This window comes from Chiloscyllium punctatum, chromosome 6, assembly GCF_047496795.1.
Source record: "Chiloscyllium punctatum isolate Juve2018m chromosome 6, sChiPun1.3, whole genome shotgun sequence".
NCBI lineage: Eukaryota > Metazoa > Chordata > Chondrichthyes > Orectolobiformes > Hemiscylliidae > Chiloscyllium > Chiloscyllium punctatum.
The window spans coordinates 40,736,753-40,758,449 of record NC_092744.1 but is presented as its reverse complement, the minus strand read 5'-3'; the positions used below and the strand labels follow the sequence as shown (position 1 = coordinate 40,758,449).

The window sequence follows — 21,697 nt, the reverse complement described above, 5'->3', positions numbered from 1 at the left end:
CAGCACTACAATAAAGAAAATGCATACAATATGGTGAAGTTTAATGGGAAGTCAGTGGATTGGGAAGCCTTTAAAATTCAATAGAAGATAATTTAAATAACAGTAAGGGTGGGGGCAGAGGGAAGAGAGGAAATATGAAGTTAAGCTAGTTAATAATATAAAAGAAGATTGCAAGAGTTTTTTTGGATATCTAAAAGCTAAGACAGAGGCAAGAAGGGACATTGGACTGCTAGAAAATGACGCTGGAGAAACACAATGGGGAACAAGGAAATGGTGGAGGAACTAACTAGGTACTTTGCATCAGTCTTCACAGTGGAAGACACCAGAACTTCAAGAGGGTCAGGGGCACAGATTTTGATGTAATGGCTGTCAGTAAGCAGAAGCTATTGGGGAAACTGAAAGGTCTGAAGATGAATAAATAACCCGGACCAGATGGGCTACACTCCAGAGTTCTGAAGGAGCTAGCTGAGGTAGATTGTGGATGAGTTGGTGGGGAACGTTCAGGCATCAATGGAATCAGGGAGTGTCTGAAAAGACTCCAAAATGGCTTATGTAACACCTCTGTTTAAGAAGGGAGGGAGACAGAAGTTGGGAAACTATAGGCTGATTAGTCTGACCTTTATCATCGGTAAGGTTTTCTAGTGCATTATTATGCATGAGATTAGAGTACTTGGAAGTTCATGGTAAAATAGTGCTGAGTCATCACAGCTTCGTCAAAGGGAGGCCTGACAAATCAGTTAGAATTCTTTGAAGTGGTAATGAGCAAGTTAGATTAAGGAGAGCCAGTGGATGTGATCTATTTGGATTTCCAGAAGTCCGTTGACAAGGGGCTAAGTAAGACCCAAGGTGTTAAGGGTAAGTGACTGGCATGGATAGAGAATTGGCTGACTGGTATAAGGCAGAGAGTGGGAATAAAGTGGTCTTTTTTCAGGATGGCAGCGATGATTAGTGGAGTTCATAAAGGTCAGTTTTGGGACCACAACTATACATTATACATTAATGATCTGGGCAAAGGAACTGAGGGCATTGCTGCTAAGTTTGTAGATAACACAGAGACATGTTGAGGGACAAGTATGGTGAGGTGGCAGGGAGGCTGCAGAAAGACTCAGATGGGCTTGGAAAGTGGGTAAAGAAGTGGCAGAGGGAATACTAAAGGGGTAATTGTGAGGTTATGCACTTTGGTAGGAAGAATGGAGGCACAGAATATTTCCTAAATGGGAAAAGCTTTCTAAAATCTGAAGCACAAGGGACTTAGGGGTGCGAGCTAGACTACAAGAGCAAAGATGTACTGCTGAGGCTGTACAATGCACTGGTCAGATCGCCTTTGTAATAGTATGAGCAGTTTTGGGCCCTAGATCAAAGAAAGGATGTGCTGGTGTTGGAGGAGGTCCAGATGAGGTTTACAAGAATGATCCTGAGGATGAAGAGCTTGTCATGAGAGAAGTGGGTCTGTACTTGATGGAGTTCAGAAGGATTAGAGGGGATTTGATTGAAGCTTACAGAATACTGAGAGGCCTGGATAGAGTGGACATACACAGGATGTTTCCACTAGCAGGAGAAACCAGATCCCAAAGGCATAGCCACAGAGTAAAGAGATGATTCTTTAAAACTGTGATGAGGAAGAATTTTTCAGCCAGTGTGTTCTCTGGTGGTGGATCTGTGGAACTCATAGCCCCCGCAGAAGGCCTTGGAGGCCATGTCCTTGAGTGTACTTAAGACAGAGATAGATAGGTTTCTGATTAGCAAGGGGATCAAAGATTACAGAGAGATGGCCAGCTCCAGTAGTCCCCAGCATTACAGATACCAGTCTTCAGTCCATTTGATCCACTCCACATGATATCAATAAACAACTGGATGCACTGGATACTACAAAGGCTATGGCCCTGAAAATATTTCAGGAATAGTCCTGAAGACTTATGCTCCAGAACTTGTTTCTCCCTTAGCCAACTTTTTCAGTACAGTTACAACATTGACATTTATCTGATAATGCACAAAACTGCCCAGGTATGTCCTGTACATAAAAATCAAGACAAATCCAACCCAGCCAATTACAGCACCAAACCACTCTCGATCATCAGTAAAAAGTGATTGAAGGTATCAATACTGCTATTAAGCCACATCTGATCAGCATTACCTGCCAAATGACACCTAGTCTGGGTTCTGCCAAGGCCACTCAGCTCCTGACCTCATTACAGGTTTGATTTAAACATGGACAAAAGAGCTGAATTCCAGAGGTGAGATGAGAGTGACAGCCCTTGACATCAAGGCTGCATTCGACCAAGTGTGGCAACAAGGAGCCCCAGCAAAACTGAATCAATAGATATCAGGGGCAAATGTTCTCTGGTTGGAGCCATATCTGGTATATAGGAAGATGGTTGCGTTTGTTGGAAATCAAACGTCTCAGCTCCAGGACATCTCTGCACAAATCCTCCAGGGTAGTGTCCTAGGCCTAATCATCTACATTTGCACCATCAACACCTTCCACCATAAATTCAGAAATAGGAATGACTGCACAACATTCAGCACTATTTGCGAGCTCTCAGATACTGAAGCAGTCCATGTGCAAATACAAGATCTGGACAATATCCAGGCTTGGGCTGACAGGTGGCAAGTAACATTCAAGCTACACGTTTGCCAGGCTATGACCATCACCAATAAGAAACAATCTAACCACCATCACTTGACATTCAATGGTATTACCATCATTGAATCCCTGACTAACAACATCTTTGGGGTTACCTTTGACTTGAAACTCAACTGGACCTACCATACAAACATAGTGGATACAAGAGCAGGTCAAAGGTGAGGAATACTGTGGTGAGTAACTCACCTCCTGCCTCCTCAAAGTCTGTCCAACAATATGGCACAAGTCAGAAGTATGATGGAATACACCCCACTTGTCTGAATGGGTGCAGTCACAACAACACTCAAGAAGCTTGACACCATCCAGAATAAAGCATTCTGCTTGACTGGCACATCCACAAGCATCCACCCCCTCCACCGCCAATTCTCAGCAGCAGAGTGCTCAATGTGTACTATTTACAAGATGCACGGCAAAAATTCAAAAAGATCCTCAAACAGCACCTTCCAAAATCATGGCCACATCCATCTAGCCAATACATGGGATTTCCCACTGTATGTTGGCTTTTGTATTAGAGGGCCAGGAATCAAGGTCATCAAGGATTCTGGTTTTGGATGAGTCAGATATCAGTCGATTTTGGATGGAAATGAAGGTTACGAAGGGTGGCTAATGATGAGCTAAATGGGTGAACAATAAAACAGAAATTGCTGAAGAAACTCAGTAGGTCTGGATCTGAAAAGTTGACTCTGCTTTCTCTCCACAGATGCTGCCAGACGTGCTGAATTTTTCCAGCAATTTATTGGTGTTTCAGATTTCCAGCAGTTCCTCATTTTTTGTTTAATGAAATAGTTGAGAAGGAGACAAACGCATGACAGACGATTTAAACTATCAGATGAGTTGAAGTAGGGGAGGGACTGGATGTTGTTTTGGAGGTGGAATTGGTAATAGAGGGTATGGAGTTTGAATCTCAGTTAGGGGTCAAATAAATGGTAATTTTGTGAACAAAATAGTTTGGTCTGGAACAGGATTTTGATCCTGGCAAAACTTTAATAAAGTAACAATTGCAGTAAAACTTGGACTACTCCTTTTCAGAGATTAGCCTTCCAGAGTCATAGATTTGCATCACCCAAATATGAACTCTGTATATTTGAGCTGAATGTAAGTGCCAGTAACCATTCTCTTGATCAGACATTTCCTGTACAACACAATTTTTCCTGTAGTTTGATAGTTTAATTGTGTTTCCTGCATATTAAAAACAGTTTCCATACTTTTCTTAAGTTGCTTTCCATCTGTGCATATTGGAAAAAAATTTGATCCAGGTTTATAAATAACATGATTAGTTGCGATGTACATATACATAAGATCTTCTATGGCATTACTCACTAACTTATAGTTAAAGGGGGTTTAATGCTGCAAAATTCTGGACTACATCTCCATCTTTGTTTATCGATCCATATACAACTACTAACTCATCTGTGGCATTACCCATAATTAGGAGACAGACTTTTTTTTGAGTATACAAAATAACGACTAAACTGTTAGACTTCAGAAACTCACTATCAGGCAAGTTAGTAGTTAGGAACTGAAGTTGTACTCTGTCGAATCATACAGCAAAATTAAATGGGAACGGTCGACACAACAACTCATAATGATAAATGTTAAAAGAACTTCATGACCAAAGATTGCAGTAGTGGGGTGTATGATGTGACCTGGAAGTACATGCCCTGTGCAAGATTGCTTCATTAGTATGAATGACAGAAGCAGTGATCTAAATTTCAAAGGAAGGGGCAAACGAATGGCATTTGCTGTCAGCAATGCTTACAGCGTCCCACAGACGTTTCACAGGGAAATATATGATTATTGGATACTTGAAACAACATGGCACCCCTTAGGAACTGGGACAAGTATGAGCAGGACAGAAAGCATGTCTCCTCAACCAGAATGAAGAATCCTCACTGAGACATGCAGGGTCATTCAGAAATGTAAGTCAAAATATTTAAATCAAAGTAAATTTGTATACACAGTGTGGAGGAGAGGAGAAAGAAAAATCGAATTGAGACATAGGAGAAAGAGAAAGTAAAAATATAGAGAGCTTCCTTGGTAATTTTTCTTTGCAGGCTGAGTGGTTTTCCACTGTACTGCTCCCACATCAGCCATCGGTGTTTGCTCATGAGTGAAGCAGAACATTGTTGTCAAGTATCTTTCCTTTCGTTCAGAACCCACCAGCTCCATAGCGATCTTCTCGTTCCATTATGTTTACATGAGGCATGGCACGGTGGCTCAGTGGTTAGCACTGCTGCCTCACAGTTTGATTTCATTTGTGGGCGACTGACTGTGTGGAATTTGCACATTCTTCCCATCTGCATGCGTTTCCTTCAGATGCTCTGGTTTCCTCCCACAGTCCAAAGATGTGCAGGTTAGGTGGATCAGCCATGCTAAATTGCCCGTAGTGTTCAGGGATATGCAGACTAGGTGGATTAGCCATGGAGAATGCTGGGTTACAAGGATAGGATGGGGGTTGGGGTGGGGGAGGGGAGTGGTGTGCGTCGAGGTGGGATGCTCTTCTAAGGGGTCAGTATGGACTTGCTGGGCTCTGTTCTAACACTACAGAGATTCTATGATTTTTGATAATCTCTAATAATAAAAATCTGAAGGAATGGGATTTGACACATAAGATTACATCATTAAGGCTAGAGTGTGGTATTAATTGTCATTTATTACACTTAAAACAAATCACATACTTCTGAATGCAAAAAACGCTTTCTTCCACTTTGCTCTGAATTCATACCACCGTATTGATTTCAGTGACATATCTATCAGTGAAAACTGATACAGTATTTCCTCTATAGAAATGGGCTATTTATGACAGCAACAGGGGATTTCTGGGCTAAGCTGCACACAATTGTTACTGTTAGCTGCCAAGGACTGTTTTCTGATTTACTCCATTAGCGAGTGCCACTAACCTCACCATGATTATCTGATTATCTACACAAAATCTGGACCCAATATTTCTCTCCCGTAATTCCAAATGGAGATGCATTGTTCTTGTTGAAGCCAGAATTTGCAAAACACTGTCCACGAATATTTTTGTCCAACTGACCACGGTTTGAATAGATGCTTGTTCACCACAGACTGACTCTGGTCCGTTATGCATACTATTAAACCCGAAGAACTTTCAAACAGTAATGAATATAATGAATACTGCGTTCATGTTTTTTTCTTGACAAAAAAAAAACAAAACACATGGTCTAAATATTACAGGAGAAATGCAGAAATAAATATCTTTGTGGGAAAATTTTCAATAAATTCTTCATTATTTGCATTTAAAAGTTTTCCTGACTTATCAAGAGGACTACATTAAGAAGTGATATTCGGGTAAGCTACAAAATCAAAGTGGTAACAAGAATTATTGTTCTAGAAAAATTATTTTACTGGAACCTACATATTTTTAAAAAAAAGGAGAAAGTGAGGACTGCAGATGCTGGAGATCAGAGCTGAAAATGTGTTGCTGCAAAAGCGCAGGTCAGGCAGCGTCCAAAGAGCAGGAGCATCGACGTTTCAGGCATAAGCCTGAAGAAGGGCTTATGCCCAAAACATCAATTCTCCTGCTCCTTGGATGCTGCCTGACCTGCTGCGTTTTTCCAGCAACACATTTTTCAGCATATTTAAAAAAAACTCCAGTTTGTGTGAAATAACACCAGGGTTGTGTTTTCCATAGTGAATGCAGTATGTTGTACTGTCTTGGCACTCTACAAAACTTAAAATCTACAATGGAACATTTTTTTGTTGCCAAAGCTAGTCAACTAATGACTGGAAATATCAATTGTATTTCGAACATAGCAGTTGTTCTTGTTTTACTAAACTTGTCTCAGGTTTTTGATTAAATGCTCCAAATCTTATGCCGCTATACAGATTTCAGGAAGGCAGAAGGCTTCATACAACAAATCTATTTACATCCATCTGGATTACACATTTCTGGATCAGTTAACAGGGAGGAAACAAGGGAAGGAGGTATTTTCTGCAGGCGTGGACAACCAGTATCTGAAGCAGGTGCCAGAGTATTCAATTATAATTCTTGTAGTAGCCTGCCCTCTCTCTCTTTAAACATGAGCAGATGTTTGTAAAACTGTCTTTCAAGAAGATGGCCAAAATTACTTCTACTGTCTTATGCAGTTTATTTATTTATTAGCTATAATACATATGGCCAAGTTTAAGACAGGAGAAAAAGCAGCATTCAACATTCAAAAGGAAGAATTAAAACCTTCTTTGCAAGTTGATGAGGACCACAAATTTCCCATGAACAGGATCATGAATCATCACGTAGATCTTTAAATGCCATTCTGTGGGTCTACACTGGAAGCTAATTCAGGCAAACACTCCCATCAGGTTTCTTTCTCTAGCACAGTGCTTCACATTGTACCTTGGATTCTCCCATGATAATTAATTCAGTGGACCAAAGTTAACATTCAAAATTGCCCCAGAATGTACCCCTTCATCCCAAATTTACCTTTTTGCAAAAACTAACATTGATCATAGGTCATAAATCACAATATCAATCATGTAACTGTCAACTTTGCAGACTAAACTATTTGATTCATCTTTATCAAAGTTAATAAAATAAGTATAAAAACTTATAATAACTGTAACTTGTTACATTAGTACATATTATGAACATCCCTCAGAAAGAGGACAAGTGCAAAATGAAGACTTACATACTTTTGTCAATTTGTATCATCTGCTGTTTCAACATATACAATGTAGAGATTGAAAGCTGATTAAAACATAGATAAATACTGCTAGTAGCACTTCCAAAAAGACTAACTTACTTATTGCTGTCCTTATACTGATAGATGTAACATCCTTGAGGCATTCCCGTCTCTGTATCCAAAGTGAAAGCGATCTTCGACTGTAAAAGAGGGACACATTCAACGGCACTGGATTAATTCTACAAATTAAAATAAAGAAATGCTTTCAGTTCTGATGGGCATGGCGGCTCAGTAGTTAGCACTGCTGCCTCACGGCAGGTAAGCTAGATTGGTCATGGTAAATTGCTCCATAGAATACAGGCTAGGTGGTTTAGCTAAGACAAATACAGGGTTATAAGGATAGAGTGGGAGTCTGGATCTGGGTGAGATGCTCTTCGGAGGGTGAATGCAGATCCAATAGGCCAAATGGCCTCTTCCCACACTGTAGGGATTCTATGATTCTAATCTATGAAATGAAAGGACTCTACAACACAATAATTAAAAATAGAGGTACTCTTCCTACTACATTAAATGTTATACAGTCTCCATCTCTGAAAGAAATGGCTTAATCAACATATCAGAAAAGCAGAACCACTGAGACTTAACCTTTGAATTTGTTTGCAATATGCAAGAGCTGTAAATGATAGAAGACACTAGCACAAACTATTAATGATGAAGAGCTCCAATTAAGAGACACTATTGTCACAAAATAAGTTGCCTCAGAAATCTATGGCAATTTGTGGTACAACGTTCAAATTTGCAACCTTACAAAATCTTAATCAAAATTATATCACCTCAGGCACTCAGCTTCAGCTCATCTGTTGATGAGATCCTCATCTATGCTTGTTATTTCCAGAATTAATTATTCCAATGCTCTTCCATCTTCCATCCTACAAACATGTGAGCTCAGCCAAATCCTGGTTACCTACACCCTAATCTATGTCAAGTCTCTTTTTTCTTTAGTCCTTTGCTTGCCACAATTTACAAATATTTCAGATTTAAAAATCTAATCCTGGCATTCCAATCTATCAACAATCACATCTTTGTAATGTTCTTAAGCCCTGTACCCATGGAAAACTTTGTGTACTTCCATTTCTAGCTTCTTGTGCATGCCTGACTTTTATTGCCCAAGCAACTGCCATCTGTTCATTCAGCTGTTTTGGTCCTAAGATCTGAAATTCCCCATCTAACCCTCCCCACTTATCTCTCTTCCTTTAAGGATATCAATTTAAAACCAAGTCTGACGAAACAACTAGCTCATCTTTTAGCTCAGTCTCTATTTCTTAATTGATTATTTTAACGCAGGAAACTTGGGAATGTTCACTCCATTTATGATGCCATGTATGGATTTCAATCATCAACTGGTCTTGCTCTCACTCAATAGTACAAAAAGACTTGAGGGGTTAAGTGCCCTACTCCTGTTCCTGTGTTTGCATAAATGGAAATTATTATTGGAATAAATAAGAATCTTCTCTTTATATTCAAACTTTTCTCAATGTAGTTGCCTCTCACTCTTCTAAACTGCAGAGGATACAGGCATAGCCTGTCTAGATTTTCCTCAAAAGGCAATATGCTCATCCCATGTATTAGTCAAGAAAACCTTCTCTGAATTGCTTCCAATGCAGTAACATCCTTCCAGAAGGACGATGATTGGTACTGTACTCAATATCCCAGATATGTTCTCACCAACATCCTGTATGACTAAAGCAATGACCTCCTTACTCTTGCATTCAATCCCCCTCATAATAAAATATAATTCTATTAATTTTCCAGATTACTTGCTGTACCTGCATACTAATCTTCTGTGATTCATGCACGAGGACACCTAGGACACTCTGCATCCTCTCACCATTTAGACAATATATTGCTTTTAATTTGTTCTGTCAAAGGGGACAACTTCACACTTTCTCACATTGTACCTAATTTGCTAGGTCTTTGTCTACTTACTTATGACCTACCTATATGCCTTTCCAGGTTCCTTACATCCTCTTTACAATTCACTTTTCCACCTATTGTGGCAAGTATAGCTACCATACCTTTGGTCCCTTCATCCAAGTCATTTATGCAAACTGCAATGAGTTGAGGTCCTGCCATTGATCCTTGTGGCACACCATTCATGATTTCCTGCCTACCCAAAAAAAGAGAAATGTCTTCCTACTCTCAGCTTCCTGGCAGTCAACCAATCTTCTATCAATGCTAAAACGTTATCCCTTATATCACAAGCTTTTAATTTCTGCAAGAAACCTTTGATGTCATATTTGATCAAATGCCTTCTGGAAATCTAAGTACACATTATCTATTGATTCCCCTTTATCTACAGTACAAGATATTAGTTCAAAGGCTATGTTATAATGTCCTTAATAATAGCTTCTAATGCTTTTCCTTAGCAAGTTTTCTCTTCATTGCCTGCTCATAGATAGCCTTCAGATTTTGGGAACTTCTTATACCTACACAAAACCATGAATAAATAGGCGATCCAGGCTGAAACTTTTGTTTGTTCTTTTGTGGTATGTCAGCATAAGTGGTATAGCCAGTTACATAACCTTAGTTGTCTTTAAATGGATATCATGAGTCACTTTTTTGAACAACTACAGTCCATCTGGTGCAAGTACACCCAGAGGACTGTTAGGAAGGGAGTTTTACTTTTTGACCCAACAAAAGTGAAGGAACAACAATATAGTTTTAAAAGTTCAAAAAACACTTCCTATCAGGTTTGCAACCCAATGGTTACCTTTCCTTCCACCCATTCCCACTTCATTTCATGCTCTTCTGTTCTAAACATTAAAGATGTGGATGATAAACAATTAATGTGTGGGTAGCAAATAAACAAACCAAGCAGAATGGAAAACCAGTTTATGATTTATCCCACTCTGTGACTCCTCCATATTACATGGATATTGCTATTCTTGTCTCAGTTTTGAACGATATTCTAGCCTGCATTGCTGGTGCTGCAAATATAAAGCACTGAGATCAAGCCACACTGCAAACCATGTTATTATTATATGTGCAATACACATGACCTTTTTGGGCCAATAATACACTTTTATGTACCAACCTAATTATGATAGTTTACATCAAGTTCACATGAATGAAATGTAATCAAATCTCTCTTTCCACTGTTGCATTTAGTTCTTAATGCACCACACACAAGTATTTTCCAAAAGTTGTAAATCTTCATATAAGACAGTGTTGGAGTTCACTGCCAGTCAAAGGCAAATGGGGTAATAAGTCACAAGGTAGTGATGGAAGTCAAAAGTTATCTTATCATATAAGACAATTCTTAAATGGATACTATATTTGACTGATATCTCAATGTTGTGAAGAATAACAGCATTGGTTAAAGTAATTTTGATTAAATGCTGCCAATTGAGAGCCTTGATAAGTGAAGTCAGCTGCCATCTTTGCCTACTGACAACTGCTCTTCAAATTCAACTGGTTATCAAGTATAGCACAGTTGTTTTAACTGGCACCTTATGAATTGGCACTCTCGAAAAACACCAAAATTTATATACCTCAAAAACCGGACATTCACCATATTATTGTGATCTCCATGACGTCCATGTAATCAGTTGAGTGTGTGAATGAAAAGGCTGTCTATCAATAAGTTTTATTGACGGCAAGGTTGCATTATTAAGTGATTTATGCTGTAAATTAAGTAAAGCAGTAATATTTACATCCCTGCATTACATTTCTTCTACTTAGTGTGGGTTTTTACATTGATTATGTGGACCTTCTGATCAACTGGAATATTTGATCAACCAGCACCCTCCTGGTCCATTGTTGCCGGTTAATAAAATGTTTGCTGTACTATGATGATCACAGTAAGAAAGAAATGCACTTTTTCTTCTTTCAGGGAAAATTACTGGCTTTCATCTAAATTTTCAATATTCTTCATCTGTATTGAGGAAAAATATATTACCTGCCCTCAAATACAACAATCATTGTGCTGAATGATCTATATTCATATAAATCTCAATACAGAAAAAGAGAACGCATTACTTGAGGAATAAACAGTGGACAGAGAAGGCAGAGAAAATTCAACTCTTAGCTGACATGCATAGTGTGCGCCTTTTTCAATGCAAGTAGATAAAAGGATAAGCTCAGCATTTACGACGAGTATATTTAATTCTAGTGTGGGGCAAACATTTAGAAACAATAATTCAGGAGAAAACTAAACTTCGCATGGACAAGTGGAGGTCAATCAAGAAAAGCCAACATGGATAACAGTGGGCAATGCTGCTAATGTGGTGTATATAGACTTCTTAAAGACATCAGATACAGCACTGCACAAAAGACATATGAGCAAACTTTTAGCTCATGGAATAATAAAGGACCAAACAAACACAGATACACAACTATTTGAAAGAATGAGACAGAATATTGGTGAATAGATATTTTTCAGCCAGGAGGAAGGCTCTTCTGTAGCATTCCACATAGACAATGATGTAACTTTTGCACTTTTTGATGAATATTACACCAAAGACTAAAACACTTAGTAAAGAATCACGCCACTCCATCCAAGAATTCCTGAACACCAAAGACACCAAGATAGAAGAGGATGAAGTTATGGTCTCCTTTGACGTAACAGCCCTGTCACATCCATCAACATCAACCTGGCCAAAGAAACACTGACTACACTGTTAGAAGAACCAAGGACACATACAGCAGACACCACCGACTTCATCAGCAAGGACAACATTATCAAGCTAGTCGACCTATGCCTTACCACCCACTTCATTTTCAACAACAAAACCTACAGACAAATCAATGGAACACCCATGGGATCACCGATATCAGGGTTCTTAGCAGAGGCAGCAGTGCAGAGATTCGAAGAAACAGCTCTGCCAACCATCCAAACCAAACTTTGGGTCCACTACGTGGAAGATACTTTTGTCATTACGAAATGAAACAAATTAGAGGAAACCTTCGAGACCATCAATAATACTCTTACTGGCATAATGTTCACAAAAGAGGAGGAAAACCACAACAAGCTGCCATTCCCAGATGTCAGAATAGAACAAACAGTCAATGGGCAACTTCAAACCAGCGTCTTCAAGAAAACAACACATACAGACCAAATACTGAGCTACTGAAGCAATCATCCCAACACCAACAAATGAAGCCACATTAAAACATTATTTCAATGAGGCACCATACACTGCAGCATCGATGAACACAGTCCGTCGATTTCTCAGCAACAAACTCAAATAAGCAGACACAACGCATCCAGAAACTTTAGCCACTCTCCCCTACATCAAAGACATCTCAGAAATGACTGCCAGACTACTCAGACCCCTTGGCATCATGGTAACTCACAAACCCACTAAAACAGCAGCTAATGAACTTAAAAGACCCTATACAGCCAACAAACAAAACACCTTGCAAGAACTGTAACAAAAACTACATTGGACAAACAGGCAGAAAGCTAGCCATCAGGATACGTGAATGTCAACTAGCCACAAAAAGACATGACCCGCTATCACTAGTATCCTTACATACTGATGAGGAGGGACACCACTTTGACTGGGACAACACATCCATGCTAAGACAAGCCAAATAGAGACATGCACAAGAATTCCTAGAAGCACGGCATTCCAACCGGAACTCTATCAACAAACACATATTTGAATCCCATCTATCACCCTCTGAGAAAAAGAACAGGAAGTGACATCAACACAGGAAATGACATCACCAACCCAAGGAAACCTAAACCCCTAAACAGAAAGAGGGCCATAACACCAGTGCTTCACCAGAGGCTCACTGATGATGTTACCTAGTACCTAGTATGGCGATGAAACGTCTGAAAACAAATCTTCCAGCTCAACATGCAAACTTATATCCAGAATCATGAGGGGTCTGCACAGAGTAGATTGGAAGAAATTGTTCCCACCCATTAAATGTTCAAGGAAGATAAGACACAGAGTTAAATTAACTAGCAAAGCTTATTATCTCATAAATAGTTAGAATGAGATCAAAATATTTTGGTGCTGACATTCTTTACTGGCTTAAAATGGCTGCCTAAATTCTGTAGAAACTTCAGAAATCATTATTAATCCAGCCACTCAGTATCTCAGAACATAACTTAATATGACCCTGGGAATCAGACTGAAGATATATTGAGACAATTTACAGAACCCCAACAGAAAAATAAATAAGTTTAATATTTTATAGTTTGGTTTTATCAAGCATTTCTTCATAAAATTCCTATATTTTCTTCCATGAATGAAATTTTTTATTCTTTAAGTGTGTTCTTCTTTCTGCATACAAAACAAACACACAAACATGTTCAGAATTACACAGAGTCCATGTGATCTTGCTGAATCGACTATTATTTGTTGTGAAAAGAGGTTTATTAAACTTAAAATTGCAATCAGAATTTACCAAAATTTGAACTTTAGAATTATGCATCAAATGTAAACAGAATCTTTCATTTTAAGTAATGTGGTCAATTATCTACCTTGAGTTTTCTGTATATACTCAAGATTTGAAAGTTGAAATTTAAATAACCTCATACACCTTAATTGCTTATTGTATCATATTTCAAGTTGTCTTGCATTTCACTAAAAAAACATATTCCTGCTATGAACATTGTAGCTTTGTTAGTAACACCACTTATTTTTTATATTCCTCTATCGAGGAATTTTCAATAATTTTCCTTGGAAAAAGATCTGAAGAATAACTAAAAATAAACTAGATTAAATAAACTAGATTTTTCAACTGCCACCTTTAGGAAATCTAATAAAGGATCATAAAAATAAACTTTCAAGTATTAAACTTGTTAATGGCTAGTTAGTACTATTTATTTCAACTGAATTGAGTGTACAAGAGCTTGGTCAGGGTTTTATTTCCTGTAGCATTGCTAATCTAAGATGTGTTTAAGTGATGCAGTTTCATTACCTGGAAATAATGGCACCCCAGTTAGTTCTCATGACCACATTGCTCTATGCGGCATTGAACAAAAGCTTCAACATTTCTAATTATCCCTACATAATATAATGCTTGGCTACACCACAAAACGCAAGTTATCAATCAGTTAAAGATCAAAACAACTGCCAATATAATGTTAGAAAAGCAACAGCCATTGTGATAAACTTTAATATGATTATGTTAAGAAATTTACAACATGTTCAAAAGCCATTGCTTCATTATTTAAAACTTTCATCCTCTGAGTTACTGGGAAACCACCATTTCTTGGCAATGGGTGGAATGAGGTGCCAAAATCAATTTTATTCTTTTGAAAACTAAACAAAATAGCTATTCACATCAGGGCATTACTGAAAGTGGTATTGTTTGAGCTATTCCACATCACCAGCAGGGGTAGTCTCCAGCATGGCTTAAGTTGACGTTAAGGTCATATCACGTGCCACTTAGCCACACAATAAAACTGCAGTTGAAAAACAGAGTGCATTAAGTTAAATTTATGTTCAGATTCTCAGATGTAACAAGTGTATTTTAAAAACGACAGAAGCTCATCTATCATTTATAGAGATGATTTCAAGTTCTCATTCTTAAATTGAATTTGTTCCCAGGAAAAGGGCACATGGACAGAAATCAGAATAAACCACTAAATGCTTGCCTACATTCTTTTCATACTGTGTGGAAGTTTTAATTCAGCCTGCGCTGTATTGTAATACCCAAATAAACAGGAAACCAACTCAGTGGTACTAATTTGCAGTAAGAAAACAATCTTAACTCTGCATTAGTACTAGAACAGAATTTCTGAATGCCAAGACAATTTAGAGCTAACTTGTTAACATTGTATTGTTTTCATATATTTCAATGTTTAAAAAATATAGCTTTCTCACAGAATATATGAAGTTTAATACATCTGAGTATGGCCAAGATTTCAGAACATATAAACTTCAGTAATAATGGTGAAAGCAAGTCAAAGCAGAACTACAAATGCAAGTTCACTTCAGATAGGAAATTGGTATGGAAGAGACCAATAATTTTCAAAGTATGTGAAAAAGAACTAAAAGAGGTCAAAACGTCTGAGATTTATCATGTGTTTTATATAATAAAAACTGAGAGAAACTGGCCCAATATAAATTGGAAAACCTTCCTCAGGCTAAAGCACTTTTGTTCAAAGGTAGATATTAAATATGAACACTTAATATTTATGTATGAGTTTCCTATTTAAAAATTTATAGAAATATTCTTTTAATTTTGAAGCAAATGAATTGGAATAAAATACAGTTTTTTGCTTTGTTTTGTAGCAGTTATATTCAGTCTGGCATCATGGTTACCCATTATGATTCCAGCTGATTTTACTACTGAACAAATCAAGAACCCAGAATGCAAACTGGTTTGACAGATCATAATTTATTCTTTAAGTTAATGTGGCAATTTGAGATACAAATGTAAAATGCTGCAGATATTGTTTTCACAATAAAAGTTTATCATGCAAGAAAAAATAAAAGGTAAATATCTAAATATAATGCTGTTCGGAAGATTTCAGAACACAGAAAAACAAAGTCTACTCTCTAACACTTTCATAAGCACAAAAAAGAATAAATGGTATTTTTCCCTGACCTATCCATAGATCTGACTTGACTGACTTTCCCTGTCAACTGCTGTCCTGGGAGATGTGAAATCTTTTCCTTCAGCCCTCATATCACTGAGACCTTAAGACTTCCTCAACTTTGAATAACCAATGCAGACTTCTAACAAAACACGCCTAGTTTGAAAGTTTGCACAAACTGAAACCTACCCTAAGGTAACTTATTCCCTTAACTAGTCTGAACAAACTTGCTTCTCTAGGAGGAACTATTCTCGCTTCTGACTTCAGTCAGGCTTTTATTTAAATTGAATTCAGGAGCTTTCAATTCAATGTTAAAAAAAACTATGCTCATCCCAGCTTCTGCTAAACGAATTGCTGAATGCTTTTTTGCTTCTTTTGTTGTAAAACCACACAATATAAACAAACTTTCATTCACACTCCAGGAGGCCTCTAGTCATCTGCTCTCTGACCCGTAATGATTTGAAATTATGGTTCCAAAGGGACTGACCTAATTAATTATCAGACCCCTTCACATTAAAAAAAGCCAACACACATATGGCACTAATTTGAAATACAAACTTGGAAAAAGGATCATATATGTATATCACACACTTTTCTTCACATTCCCAACTCTAATGTATCAGCATATGTAAATTTAGATCACTAGCACACCTAAGTTATGATTTCGAAATGATATCAGGATTTATCTTCCCATTGAGTCTATAGACATGGCAAGAATTGCTGGTTTTGCCAGAACAGAAAACTCTTCACTCTGTGAAAATTTTCATTGCCTGTATATCAGAATAAGTAATGTTTTAAATAAGGAGAAAGTGAGGACTGCAGATGCTGAAGATCAGAGTCGAGAGTATGGCACTGGAAAAGCACAGCAGGTCAGGCAGCATCCGAGGAGCATGAGAATTGATGTTTCGGGCATAAGCCCTGATGAAGGGCTGATGTCTGAAACGTCGATTCTCCTGCTCTTCGGATGCTGCCTGACCTGCTGTGCTTTTCCAGCACCACACTCTCTACAATGTTCGAAGTAAGGTAACGTTACATCCATGGACATTAAGTAATTATAAAGACTGTTTTGGACATGTCCAATTTACTAATAACAAATAAAGTGACTGCTTTGCATACTTCATGCATTGTTTTTAAACATGTCAGAATTTGATATAATATTTTATTTAAATAAAAGGTAGTGAAATGAGGAGACATCTAAATGACAAAGATTTTGAATGAGATGCATTTAAAGGAGGTAAGATTAGAAATGATATTCAGGTTTACGTTGGACACAATATAGGCAACAATATTTGAATAGATTAGAGTTTGTGTAGATTGAAGCTTGGATAACCAATAGACACGAATATTGGCCAAGTTGAGGCTGGAGATAGCAAAGTATGCATTTTGTCTCATCTGCGCTGGCAGGTGAAGAATAGATGATGTCATGAAATAAATAAGTAGTGCAACTGAACTCAGCAATTTTAGTGAGGGATTCAATGAGGTTTCTAGCTTTGGTTAGACTAAAAACAAACATTAAGATTACACAGCATATGATTCTGTGTTAGCAAGCAGCTAAGAAAGTAATAGGGTGAGCATAGAAACATAATTTTTGGCATTAGCTAAACAAAATTGTCTTTCAACTGGAATGGTTCATCATAACTTAATGCTAACAATAATAGGCAACAACAACCTGAATTTCTGGAACACTTTTTAATTGTCAGAAGATACCTTCAGGCATTTTTTAATGAAGATACAAGTAGAAACCAAAGGAAAATGTACCAATTAATTTTGAGGACCAAAAGTGTTGTACAGAAGTTTTTTGTCATACGACTAACATTTGTACCATTAGTAAATTCTAACACCTGTGCCTGAATCATGAGTTAGATAGAAAACAAGCTCAGCTCCAATAAAGAGCTCTGAGGTGTACTACCACCCATATCATGCCAAATCCAACTTCATTCATTTCATTCCTGTTAGTGACTTGAAAGAGTTCAAAGTTCCTTGTAACTTCCTTATTTTAAAACTCCATATCTCTATTTATAAAGTCAAAAATACCATTATACTAAGTCCCCTTCACATTTTCTCTCCTGTATCATAAATTATTGTAACTATTTAAAATTTAACTTGTGCTTGACCTGGTTAATACTCGATCTAAGGTTTACCAACATATCTCTCTCTCTAAGGTTTGTACTATCAAATGCCCAAAAGATTTTGCACTTACTGTGCTCCTAGCTGAGCTTGAAAGTATGTTAAATACCAGAGAAAAACTATATTCTTGTATATTACATTTAATCACGTCTCCTGGGGAAAGACATGTTTCTGTAATCTCTGACATCATAATTTTCTCTAGTTAGGAACTAAGTTGAAACAATACAAATTTATTTCACAGAGTACTCTTCAACTAATACAGAGGGCAGACTAGGTAATCTGGGCTGGATTCAAATAGACTGTAATGTGAAAACTGCATTACATATATTTCAAAGGAAAGATTTCAATCCTAACTATAACAAGTGCAGGCAAAATACAGTGCAAGCATAAATCTAAAATGATTACTTGTAACTGACAGATCTATAACTTTCAAAGTAATTGCATACTTCAGTCTCAGTGAATTAAACTGTATGGACTTTGGCCGCTATAAGAATATTAGACTGCGTGTTTTGATATTGGACCAAACTATAATTAGGCATGTCTAGACTAGAATGAAACTACAGTATTACAATTTCAGGCATCCTCAGAAATAGTATGTATGTTCTTATTACAAAAATTCTTTTAGATTATTATAAAACTCATTTAACAAAGGTTCGACAATAATGACTGATTTATAGAAACCAAAGGAAGAAATTGTTAACGTGAAACATTAGCTGCTGATTGGATGCTTGACAAGCATAATGCGAGCTTAATTGTGAAGTACTTGCATAGAAGTTTCCTTATGAGGTCAACATTATGTCCATGGAATCTGTTGATAAATTGGTTACTTCCTCAGTGAAATACTGGCTCAAATATTTTGATATCTGAATTGATAGAGATGGGACAAATGTGTCAGTACCTCATGGAGGTCCAGGCATAGAGAGACTGGAATTTCCCAGGAAGTTTAAACTTCCAATGGAGTGATCTGGACTATTGTAGACACCCCACGAACCTCTTCAACCCTGACCTCAGGGTGGAGACTTAGGCCTGATATGTAGGATATTTGTATACTGTTGTGGTTTCATGTTTACTTACACAAACATACCAATCTCCTACCTGGACTGATAGTTACATAAAGATTCTGTATATTTGAAGATATGTTATAAAATTACTTAACATATATATTTATTCTAATTCCTGTTTTACAGGAAAACACAGCAGCATTTCCGTGGGAAGTGTGCCCTGCAGCAGTATTATTGCAAAGCAGTCTGAAAAGTGTCCTGCTGCAGCAGCATTACAGTGAAGCAGTCTGGCAAATGCATTGCAGACGCAGCAACAGCATTGCAATGAAGCGGTCTGGGAAGTGTCCCCTGCACAACACTGCAGTAAAGCAGGCGAAAGTGAGGACTGCAGATGCTGGAGGTCAGAGTCAAGATTAGAGTGGTGCTGGAAAAGCACAGCAGGTCAGGCAGCATCCGAGGAGCAGGAAAATCAATGTTTCAAGCAAACGCCCTTCATCAGAAATCATTTCCAGACTGTAAAGCAGTCTGAGAAAATGTCCTGTGCAGCAGCATCACAGTGAAGCAGTCTGGGAAATCTCCTCCACAGCACCAATGTAGTGAAACAGTATGGGAAGTGTCTCTTGCAGAAAACTGCTAAGCAGCAGCTTGGGAAATGCCCTCTGCACCAATATTGCAGTGAAGCAGTAGGAACACTGTCCCTTGCAACAATGTTGCAGTGAAGCAGTCAGGGAAAGTCCTCTATAGCATCATCACAGTAAAGCCATCTGGGAAATGTCCTCTGCAACAGTTTTTGCAATGAAATAGTATGGGGAGTGTCCCTTGCACAACACTGCAAAGAAGCAGTCTTGGATATGTCCCTCTGCAGCAGCGCTACAGTGAAGCAATCTGGGAAGTGTCCCTTGCAGCAACATTGCAGTGAAGCAGACTGAAAACTGACAGCTGCACCAGGATCGCAGCAAAGTAGTTTGGAAATGTCCCTTGCAGCAGCAGCATTGCAATGAAGCAGTCTAGGAAGAATGCCACAAAGTAGGGCAAGATACAGCAGCTGATTGGGTGAGTAAGGTTGGTTGAGTATTTATACAATTTGTATTGGTTATAATTTGTCAGGTCTGGATGTATAGTTTGCAAACGCGGAAGACCAGAGAACAATGGCCCTAGAGTAATTACAGTATTTGATTTTAAGGACAATTAAGGTTAATTTAAAGGGATAAGTCATAAAAGCAAAGCTCAAGGCCATGGTATTAAGCTCAAATTTTGGAACTACAGTGGCAGCTTGGGACACTTTGGAACATCAGTGAGGCTGGAGGTATTGTGGATAGCAAATACAGAGGTGGCTACTTTACAGGCTAAGACTCCACAGGCAGGCATGGTTTGGATGAACACCAGACAAAGAAAGAGCTATGCAGTCAGTGCAGGCAGCAGTAAAGGTACAGCTATAATTATATCTGCATATAGATTGAGCAAAACAAACCAGTAGCAATGGCACAGAGGAGGAATCTGAAGTGTGTACTAAATGATTTTCAAGATTAATATATTGAGAAATCAACTAGAGAACAGGCCACCTTAGACTGGGTACCATGTGATGTGTGCACGGAGGAACTGTGACAATTGTTAATTCCTGTCTGATACAGAAATAAAAAGGGACAGGTGGCCTGACCATGGCTAACAAGGGAAATCAGTGATAGTATTAGATCCAAAGATGGAGCATATAAATTGGCCCAAAACAACAGCTGACCAAAGGACTGGAAGTAGTTTAGATTTCAAGAAATTGTTGAAGAGGGGGTGAGTAGAGTAGGAGATTAAGCATGTGGAGAACAAACAAATTAATTGTAAAATTTCTACGAATATGTAAAGAGAGCAAGATCAATGAAGGCAAATGGAGGCCTCTTACACTCAGAGATGGAGAAGTTACAATGGGAAACAATGAGATGGCAAACCAATCAAACACATTTTGGTTCTGTCTTCACAAGAGAGGACACAAAAACATCCCAAAAATGTAAGGGAACACAAGGTCTAGGGGAGGAACTAAAGGAAATCAATATTAGTAGGGAAACAATGTTAGGGAAATTGATAGGATTTAAGACCAATAAATCTCCAAGTTTTGGTAATCCACATCCTAGAGTACTTAAGAAAGTCAGTTCAAGAGCTTTCCATCTTGAGGGTGAAAATATTCTCTTTAACTCCCTTCTAGTCCTTCTACCAATTGTTTCAAATCTACACTTCCAGGTTCCTGACCTCTCAATGATAAAAACCAAGTAGTCTCTTCCATTTTATCTAAGGCTCTTTGTTTCAATATACTTTGTTTCCCCACACTGACTCTGTTCCGAAACAAAAAGATTCTTAATTCATGAAAAAAAAACGGGTCGAAAAGAGTACCTTTTGAGGGTGGTTAGATTTATTTCTAAGTAGATGGATGATGTACGTTTTTTGAGTAACAAGCAGCTGTTGGTTCAAAAGGAACATGCCAGCAGGTTTAATGAAGATATAAAACTGGTCAACAAGATAAATAAAGACAACAAAGAGCAGCTTGATTAACTGCTTCACTAAATCAGCTACAGACTGATCACATGTCGTATGACTGTAAGCAACCAAAACATTCAGTCACAATATCATAATCTATTCATCCTATGTCTGAAGACAAAAATTCAAATAATAAAGTGAATTAGAAACTACCTACAATCATACTTTATTTCATTATTCTAAAATAAAAGAACTCATTTAA

At 37.9% G+C, this 21,697-nt stretch overlaps 1 protein-coding gene across 3 annotated transcripts in view; it reads right to left on the bottom strand.

Annotated features, from left to right (window-relative positions):
- dis3l2 (DIS3 like 3'-5' exoribonuclease 2) overlaps positions 1-21,697 on the bottom strand; it is a 282,451-nt gene that overhangs the window by 87,079 nt on the left and 173,675 nt on the right. For all 3 annotated transcript variants that reach the window (XM_072572523.1, XM_072572522.1, XM_072572524.1), the window contains one exon: positions 7,408-7,487. In XM_072572523.1, coding sequence (XP_072428624.1) covers positions 7,408-7,487 — 80 coding nt within the window. The remainder of the gene's footprint in view (positions 1-7,407; positions 7,488-21,697) is intronic.